The sequence below is a fragment of the Corvus kubaryi genome, unplaced genomic scaffold (assembly GCF_017639235.1).
Source record: "Corvus kubaryi isolate FWS band 111438036 unplaced genomic scaffold, C.kubaryi_AGA036_p1.0 37182, whole genome shotgun sequence".
In the NCBI taxonomy this organism is placed as follows: domain Eukaryota; kingdom Metazoa; phylum Chordata; class Aves; order Passeriformes; family Corvidae; genus Corvus; species Corvus kubaryi.
The window spans coordinates 194,090-203,948 of record NW_024581050.1 but is presented as its reverse complement, the minus strand read 5'-3'; the positions used below and the strand labels follow the sequence as shown (position 1 = coordinate 203,948).

The window sequence follows — 9,859 nt, the reverse complement described above, 5'->3', positions numbered from 1 at the left end:
TCTCTCCAGCAGCTCCACGTCCTTCTGCTCTTGGCCCCAGGGCTGGGACATCCCTGGTTTGAATTGAATTTACAAATAAGTGGCCCCCCACAATTCCAGCCACAAGATCCATACCCCAGGCTGTGTCTGTGTGTCCGTGGCAGAGCGGTGACCTCGGTTTCTTGTTTTAAAACACCCCAGATCCATTTCTGTGCTCAAACCCAACCTGTTCCCAGTGTTTTAAACCATCCTTCGAGGTGGGTTTGTGACACTCAGTCCCAACTGGAGCTGCCTGGTCGGTCACGGGGTGAGTGGGTGGTGGAAGGGCTCTGTCAGACAAGCTCACAGCCAGGATTTACTCCCCTGCAGTAAAATCCTAAGGACCACTAAGCTGGGTTTAAACACCAAGGAGATCTATGGGCCTTGTCCTCTGGTGAGATGAGAGTTACTCCCAGTGATAAACTCAGCCTGGTCAGGCGCTGAATTGGGGACGTGTTTAGGAGTGTTTCTCTCCCAGCTTTCACTCAGGAGTGTCTCAGATCATTAAAAACACAAATTAAACTTCCCGGCAGCCGTGCCAGAGTGGGAGGAGAAGCTTTGTGCTGGTTTTACAGCCAGGGAGCTCCCACATCGATGGTGTTCCAGAGCAGCAGAGCTCCTCCATCTCAATTCCCACCACCCAGGCTGGCACTCTGCTCCGTGCCTCACAGTTTGGAAGTTTAAATGGGATTTACAAGCGGGATGTGGAGCAAATGAAGGATTCTTTTCACCTGAAGTGATGGCCGGGGCCTCTCCCGACTCCTAGGCTGGGTTTCAAGCTGGGGCAGCCTTTGCCCGACTCGGATGTTGGATTTCGGGCCTGGGCTGAGGTGTGAGGCCAGGCTTTGTTGGCAGGCTGGAGCTGTAACCTGATTAATCTGAGCAGGTAGAGAGGAACACGATCCATCAGCAGCACCGCTGGCAGCACAGCCCGGCCAGCAGGGAATTTTTCATCAGGGGCCCTCCGAGAGGAGGTGTACGTTACCGAGGGGGGAGAAAGGAGAGAACCTAAGCCAGGCTTTCATCCGCGGGGATATTGCCTAACCCGCGAGGAATCCTTTCATCAATAAATTACCAGAAGAATGGGGAAGTTTCGAAAGATCCGCCTGTTAACGTGCTCTCACCCGGCACATTGAAGGAACATTATATTTTGGCCTGGGCTGCCTCGCAGCAGCGCGGAGGTGAGAACAGGCGGCCCAGGAAGGTGAGACCCCGCCGCGTGTGGCGGCCTGGGCATGGAGCATCCGTCAGCGGAGAGCCGAGGAGGCGAACGCGCCGCGACCGCTGAGCCGGCGTTGAATAGCGGCAGGAAAAACCCAGCAGGCGCCTTTTGTTCCCCCACCTGGCCGCCGGCCACGCCACGGATCCTCCCTTGGAAGGGTGGCCGTGGCAGAGCTGACATCTGGGCGGCTTTGTGACAGCTCCTGCCTGGCGCCCGCGGGATGCCCAGCCCCGAGCCAGCCCCCGGCCTGCCACGGGTTTATCCCTCAGGAGTGACCCGAGCACGTCCCAAGGTGGCAGGGGTTGGAATGCTCCTGTCGGCTCGGGTTTAAATGCTCCTCTCGGGTTTAAATGCTCCTCTCGGGTTTAAATGCTCCTGGCTTTAATCTCTCCTAACCTCTGTGTGACAGTGAAGAACAAAAGAGGTTTTAGCGCCTCTCCAGGAAGGTGTCAGGGCACGCTGTGGGTGCATTGAGCAAGAGGCTCAGTTCCTGGAGGGATTCTCTCCATGCCCGGGGCAGCAAAGTGGCTCCAGGATTGCACCTCCACGTCCCTGACCCTCGTCCTGCGCTCCCTCGCTTGTGTCCACTGGCACAGGCACAAGAACTAAGTCAGAACAGAAAGCAGAAGAATTCCGGGCCCCGATCGAACTCCCGTGGTGTTTACGGGGTGGAAACTTCCCCAAAAATGCAAATTTCCAAAGGCCTCTTGCTGTCGACGTGTTTTTGTTGCTGGTTTTTCAGGAATTCTGCACCACGAGTCGCCTGCTGCTGCTGACAATTGGGCAAATGATTTTAGTGGCACTGAAAGGGGTCGTTTGTGAGGGGTGATGAGCAGGGAGCAAACCAGAGCTGGGATTTACAATCTGTTTGCTCCCACCCTGCCCTAATTTCCTTGTGTTTATTGCGTGCAAAGAGTTCTCCAGGTCCAACCTCAAGCACGCTGGCTTTTCCAGCAAGGCAGCACCAGCACAGGCAGCCTCGGCTGTTGGAGTTTTGGGTGCCTCGTGTTCATGGAATCGTGGAATTGTGGCATCACGGCCTGGTTTGGGTTGGGAGGGACCTCAAAATCATCTCGTTCCATGGGCAGGGCCACCTGCCCCACACTGGATGGTAAATGGGAGTTGGACCCTCTTAGGTCCCACTGTCCACCTCTTCACGAACTCCAGACTGTTTTCCTCCAGCTGTGCATCCTGTGCCCAGCAGAGCCTCTCCAGGGACAGTCAGTCCGTGGCCAGCGTCGTTCCACGGTGGCACGTGCAGAAATCTCCCGGGGCCCACCGGTCTGAAGCTCCCACGCTGTGGGTTTTCCTGTGTCCCAACCTGGCTTCCCCCAGCAGAGAGAAAAGCGCTGATCTTCTCCCGAAGAATCTGCTCTGGGTTTGGATGCTGGCAAAGAAGGGATGGCTGGGAGCCTTCCTAATAAACTCTGTTTTTCCAAAGCAACGAGGCCTTGCTGCAGAGCGAGCTGCTGAATTACAGCCTGGAGGAATCGCTGGTGTCAGTTTGGAGCAGCTCCGGATCATCGTGAAGGGCGAGAGACAGGAGGAATTTTAGGTTTTTCAGTGTTTTGACTGGCAGGTTTTGCTTCATTTTGATCCTGACCATTGCAACCCCAGGAACTGATGCTGCAGGAATCCGTGATTAATATCCCAGTGTCCCTTTCTTGCACGAGAGGGAAAATGCTTCTGCCACACGTTAGCAGCTTTTAGGGATCTTTCGGCTGGATTCCTGCAGAGTTTGTCTTCCAGAGGCATCCCAAATCTCCTACCAGCTCCGAATCAGAAAGCTCAGGTGGTAAAAGCTTCAAAAGGAATAAATCCACTCTTTGCCCCACATTTCAAGCAAGAATATCCAGGATAATCTGCAGGATGAGTCCCTATGGATCATCCATTGCAGGTGGGATTTGGTTATCAAATCTCTGAATTCATCACTCAGGTTGACAGTTTCTGGGGGTTTTGGTCCTCCAGCTCTGTACAAACACAGAAAAACAGGGCTCTTCCCATGGCTTTGGATTTGCTCTGCTGCTGTTGCCTTGGGAATGTCATTTCAACCTCCTTAAAGCTCAGCTCACCTCCAGGGATGGTGAGAAGCCTCAGCGATGTGGAACAAAGTCCTCCTAAAAGCTTGAGCAGACCAAATGAGTTTTACCCCGATCCTTTATACCTTTTATGGTATAAGTCCATAACTGTTTCCCAGGGATAATTTCCTGATTATACATTAGGAAGAAATTCCTGATAGGATAGAGAGATATTCCTAATAAGTGAGGGTGATGAGGCCTTGGCACAGGTTCCCAGAGCAGCTGTGGCTGCCCCTGGATCCCTGGCAGTGTCCAAGGCCGGGTTGGAGCACCCTGAAACAGCGGGAGGTGTCCCTGCCCATGGCAGGGGTGGGACTGGATGGGATTTAAGATCTTTCCCAACCCAAACCATTCCGTGAGCTTAAGCGTCTTTTCCAGCCTCCATCCAGACCCGCGGGGTTTGTCAGCCCCGCGCGGATCTGGGGTCACGGGCAGCTCCACCAGCGCATCTTCGGTGCTGACCTTGTGGGGCAGGAGCGTAAGAGGATCAGCAAAGCCATGGACGTGCTGGGGCAGAGGGAAGGAGGAAGCCAGAGATCCCTTATCAGACAAATCCTGCCTCGGAGGTGCTTCCAACTGTTTGGAGCCGAGCCAAGCTCATCTTCGGAGCTCCGCTGCCAAAATTCCCACAAGGACTTATCTGATCCGCGCAGAAAGGGAGCAGCCTCCAGTGCTTCCCGCACAGTGGGGTGTCTCCCAGGGGAGGCTGGGCTGGGCTCACACCTGCCTGCAGGAGAGGGGAAGCCAAAACCAGGAGCCAACGTTTTTTGGAGCACGAATCCTCCGCGGAACGGCTGCGGCTCGGGCTGTGCGGAGCCCGGGACCACTGGCCCAGGTGGTCTCATCTTGGATTACGGATTTGCATCTCAAATATCAGACATCGGGCCAGGGACACCTTGGTGGTGGCAGCTCCTGGAGCGTCCGAGCGTTTTCCTTGAGTTTGTGGCAGGGCCGTTATTCCCGTGGTTGGCTGGTGGGGATAAGGACAAGGATGGTGGTGGAATCATGGAATGGGTTGGGTTAAAGGCCGTCTGGGCCTGCAGTGAGCCAGGACAGCAGCAGTTAGATCAGTCTGCTCAGAGCCTTGTCCAAGCTGGCACTGGAAGTTTCCAGGGATGGAGGATGGAGAGGAATTCTGTAAAATAACTCTCCAAGTGGGGAGGAACCCCCCCAAAATGCTCCCACCTGCTCCAAAACCCCGCAGGCAGCTGCCCAACAACCAAACCAAAGCTTGGGTGATTTCTTTGAGTTCATTTTATTTCCTGAGATGACCCGGATCAACCTGACTTTGGGTTACAGCTCAGTGAGCGAGGCAGGGGATGGGCACAGGGGCCTGGGAGTGGCAGAGAACATCGGGAGACAGGAATTCCTGACCTCACTGAGGGGGCACATCCATGCCCAGGTGATAAGAGCCAGATTGCCGAACCAGGAAAGAAAAGCAAACGGCGTTTATGAGTCAAGCATCATGTTTGGAGGAGCAAACCTCAACCTCACATCTCCCCTCGTGCTCAGATGGCAGCTGATTAAAAATCCAGGTATTACTCACCAGATTTTATCAACTTTCCACCCCTGAAGGGCCCCCAGATACCATCACCACGTTCGGTGTTTGCACGTTTTAATTTTGGGGCAGCCCGTGGTCTTGTTGGGAGATGTCAGCGCTCTGCCTTTCAGAGTCTGCCCACAAAAAACACCAATAAATGAAAAAAAAACATTAAAAAACCATAAAAAAAACCCTTAAAAACCCATAAATTCTGGAGAGAACGAAGTGGCAGGAGGTGCCTAACGAGGGTCGTGCTCACCCTTGTCCCCTCCGAGTTCTTCAGGATCTGACCACATCGGGTTCCTTCATACCTCAAACACACTTGGAGGGTTTTGACAGCTTCAGAACGCTCCGTGAACTTTGTCAGGCAGAGATTTGCAGAAGTCTGGGCTTCACCGTGGTCTGGTGCCAGGAACCGTCACAATTCCTGCTCCCACTGCTGCCAGCTCCGGGGTTTTCTGATTTAATACGGGAAACGGTGACAGGGCCCTTCTGTCTTGGCCATGGTGAGGTGGGAAAATCACCCTGGCTGTAAAACAGGATTAACTGGGGAGCTGCGCTCTCTAAAAGCTCGGGAGGCTCTGCCAGGTGTTCTCCAGCTCTTGGTGGCGAGAAGGAGACTGGGGTGGGTTCTCCTGGTTGAGTTCTTCCATCTCCTGGATGAGCAGAGTGGGATCTTCTGGAGGACGTGCCCGGGTCTAAGGGGAATCCCTGTGCTCAATTCCTGGTTTGATGGTCGGCCTTGGTGATCCTGAGGGTCTTTTCTGTCCTAAATGATTCTGTGGACCCGTGGTTGGCCGGAGCTCAGATTAATTAATTAACTTAAAGGATTAAAGGATTACTTGATTCGGGCTTCCTTCCGTCTAGGGAGGGATGTGTGAGCCCCGTGCTGCAGGAAAATCCGCAGCTGCTCTCTAGAAAATTGGGAAAACCTGAGGAATACTCTCCTGGGAAAGCTGGCCATGGATTGTTGTCCACTAAGAGATGGGCAATGCTTTGGGATAGCCGGGAGCAGGACCAGAGTGTGCCATTGACCCTCAAATTAGTGAATATCAGCTGTTAATTAAGAAAAAAGCCCAATTCATCAACAAGAGAGTAACTTTTACTTTCTATTCCACCATTTTGAGACACTCCCAGGGGAGAGACCGTAAGGCTGGAGGACACAAAGTGCTCCAGGGATTTAGGCTGAGCCAGGGTCTCGGCTTTTCCTCTCTGCCCCTTCGGCGAGCAAAGAGCGGGATCAGCCAAACGTGTTCCCAGCATTCTCTTTCCCAAAGCTCCAAACCCATCCCAATCCCCCTTCAGCAGCTCAGGGTTTTTTTTCCTAGGACTGTCATTCCTGACTGAACCTATTCTTTTTTTTTATTTATTATTTCTTTCTTTTTTTTTTTTTTGGAAAATCCAAATCAATTCCGCCCGGAGCCTCCTCATGCCGGGAGCTCTTCCATTAATATCAGATGGGGAAGGCGGGCCAGGCCCTGAAAGTGGATATAGTTTGCATTTGAAGGAAGGTTTTGTGTATGAAACTGAGAAATGCGTCCCAGTCTGACACCGGTGATTGATTGCAGCTCTGCTAAAGATTAGCCAGACGTTTTAAGCACCGCAATTATTCATGTGTTCAGAGCTGGATCTATATTTAAACTGGGCCTAACAACGGCTGGACGCCGGGTTCTGCTCCTGCGCAGGCCCCGCGCTGGAGCGGGGAGGGAAAATGCGATTTTTGGGGTCGATGATTGGATTTTTCCACGGCTTTTCGGTGCCGTGGGAGTCTCCGGCGCAGCCAGCCCCGTGCACACATGATGTCAATTAGGGTTGAGCCGGCCTTGGCACCACAAGGACGGGGTGGGACATGGCCAGGGAGGACGGGGGGGGACCTGGAGGGGTCGTGGGGAGCAGTTTGTGGCTGGGGTGTTCATCAAAGAGCTCCCAGTAACACCAGCAATCCCCAGGGCCTCGCGGGGAGTCGGCCCAGTGGTGTTTGCACAGCATTTTGGGATCAAGGAAAGAGTGGAAAGAGGCTGTAGGATAAAATCTGTTGGGTTTTTGGCCTTTCCTGCTGTTGGTGGAGGTGGAAACCCAAGCCAGGAGCTGACTGGGGGATTTCTGGTGATTTCTGTGGGTGGGTAAGTGGATAATGGTGCGACTTTCTGCTCCGCCGCTTCAGAAACCGCCCTGAGGCGGCGGCGTCTCGGTGCAGTTGTGCCCTTCAGTGACACACCTTGAGCCAGAGCAGCTCAGTTTCCACCTGGAAACGAGCAAGGACACCTTGCAAACCCCGAAATTGCCCCTCTTTGCTGGCTCTTATCATGGAATCATGGAATGGGTTGGGTTGGGGGGAACTTAAATCCCATCCAGGGCCACCCCATCCATGGGCAGGGACAGCTCCCACTATCCCAGCTGGATCCAAGCCCCAGTGTCCAGCCTGGCCTTGGGCATTCCCAGGGATCCAGGGGCAGCCCCAGCTGCTCTGGCAATTCCAGCCCAGCCCCTCGCCACCCTCCCAGCCAGCAATTCCTTCCCACCATCCCAGCCCAAGCTCCCCTTTCCCACTGGGAAGCCATTCCCTGCCTCCTGTCCCTCCAGGCCTTGGCCCCAGTCCCTCTGCAGCTCTCCTGGAGGCACTGAAAGGTGCTGGAAGTTCTCCCTGGAGCCTTCTTCTCTCCAGGCTGGACATTCCCGGCTCTCCCAGCCTGCCTCCACGGGAATTTTTCATTCCTTGAATTGTTTTGGTTGCTCAGGACCCATCAAGGCTCCCCACAGTCCTTTTCTTTCTCCGATTTCCCATCACCATGAGCGAGCAAACCCTGGCTCGTGGAGTTTGGTTCACTTGAAGGCTTATCCTGGAGATTTTTTCGGGCAAAAACAATGCCAGAGATTTGAGTCTCTGGATGACTTCTGAGAGGTCTGGGAAAGGTAACTCAGACAGCAGAGCCTCTTGCCAGCAAACCTCCATCAATTATTGACTCCGCTCCTCTCGCTGCCGGGTTTGGAGAGCTCAGCAGATCAAAGGGAGGCTGGGACCCCTTGGCTTGGGGAGAGGGGACGTGAACTGCCGGGAATGCTGCTGGAAAACCCAGCCTTATGACGTGTTTCGTTTCGGGAAGGCCCGGGCCCAGCGCGGTCCCGGCCCCGCGGTGGCGGCGCTCGGAGCGTTCCTCCCCCGCGGGGATTCGCAGCTCCCAGCCAACATCGCAGCTCCTGCTGGCCCCTCCAAAAAAGGGCTTCTGCCACTTCCCCAGCGTTTCCCGGTGCCTCGAGAATTCCCAAATCCGATGAAACGTGCCGAGGAGATGAGGATGAGGATGATGGGGATGAGGATGGACGTGCCGAAGCCGGGGCGCGGCGTGGCCGTGACGGGGTTCGTTGGTTCATGGCGCCGTTCCTGCTCTGCCAGCGGAGTTCCCTGGTGGAATTGGTGGCGTAATTGGGTGCAGGTGATGGGTTTTGATTGGAAAACACGGAGATGTTGTTTCGATCCTGGTTTGGGATGATTTATCCCTCTGGAGCGCTGCACCTGCTCGGGCTCTGGAGGAGTCTGGCTTCACGTGCTCTCACCTCTCTCTCACATTGCAATATTAACAACTCTCCCTGGGTGGAATTCCATTTCTTTTCTCCCCAAATAACCAATTTTTGGGGGATGGGAAACCCTGCAGAATTCTCGATGGGTGTCCCAGAGCCTCGTGCTCCCACTACAGGTTTGGAAAGGGGGGAATGAAGCCTAAAAATCCGATGGAAAAGGGGGACGTGGGGCAGGAGAGCAGCTTTAGTATTAATTAATATTAATGAGCTACAAAGGTCATTAAGCCACAGGGAAGGGTTGGGAGCGCCCAGGAGTCTTTTTTGGGAATTATTCCTGCTCCATGATAATGCCCTCAGCTGTAGGGATTGCCCTGTGCTGTTACTGCTCTCTTCCCTGGGGAAAAAAAAAAGGAGGAAAAGGAAGAAAAGGGGGGGAAAAGGGAAAATGGGAAGAGAAATGAGAAAATGGGGAAAAAAGGGAAAAGGGGAGGGGAAAGAAAAGGAAAAGAGGGAGGAAATGAAAAAGGGGGGAATGAAAAGGGAAAATAAAGGAGAAAAGGGATAAAAAATGGGGGAAAAGGGGAGGGGAAAAGAAAAGGGGGGCAATGAAGAAGGAGGGGGAAGGAAAGAAATGAAAAAAGGGGGAAGAAAAAAGGAGAAAAGAAGACAAAAAGGGGGGAAATAGGAAAAAGGGAAAACGGGGAAAGAGAGAAAGGAGGGAAAAGGAAAAATGAAGGAAAGAAAAAAGGGACAGAAAAAGCGAGGGAGGGGGGAAGGAAAATCAAGATATAAAGGAGGAAAGGAAAAATGAAAAAAGAATAGGAAAAAACCCCAAAAACCCAGAAAGAGTGGGGGAAAAGAAGGGGAAAACAGGAAAGAAGGGAAAAATGGGATGATCCTGAAGTTCCCTCTCGTCCCAAACCATTCCACGATCCTCTGAACCAAGCAGGAGATGTTTGGCACCTTTTTGCCCAGGGTACCCGGGGCAGCGCACAAACCCCATCTCTGAATTCTCCCCAATAAATCCCTGAATTTTCCCCTATAAATCCCTGAATTTTCCCCAGTAAATCCCTATATTTTTCCCTCTAAATCCCTGAATTTTTCCCTATAAATCCCTGAATTTTTTCCCATAAACCCCTGTATTTTTCCCTATAAATCCCTGAATTTTCCCCAATAAATCTCTGAATTTTCCCTCTAAATCCCTGAATTTTTCCCCATAAATCCCTGAATTTTCCTCAATAAATCCCTGAATTTTTTCCTATAAATCCCTGAATTTTTCCCTATAAATCCCTGAATTTTCCCAATAAATCCCTGCATTTTTCCCTCTAAATCCTTGAATTTTTTCCTCTAAATCCCTGAATTTTCCACTATAAATCCCTGTATTTTCCCCTATAAATCCCTAAAATTTTCCCTCTAAATCCCTGAATTTTCCCTATAAATCCCTGAATTTTTTCCTATAAATCCCTGTATTTTTCCCTATAA

General features: G+C 52.6%; 1 protein-coding gene across 1 annotated transcript in view; it reads left to right on the top strand.

Moving 5' to 3' along the window:
• The window catches only part of EXOC6B (exocyst complex component 6B), a 252,425-nt gene that overhangs the window by 212,191 nt on the left and 30,375 nt on the right, over positions 1 to 9,859 (top strand). The window contains exon 14 of the mRNA XM_042021952.1: positions 8,098 to 8,278. Within this exon, the coding sequence (XP_041877886.1) occupies positions 8,098 to 8,278 (181 nt within the window). The remainder of the gene's footprint in view (positions 1 to 8,097; positions 8,279 to 9,859) is intronic.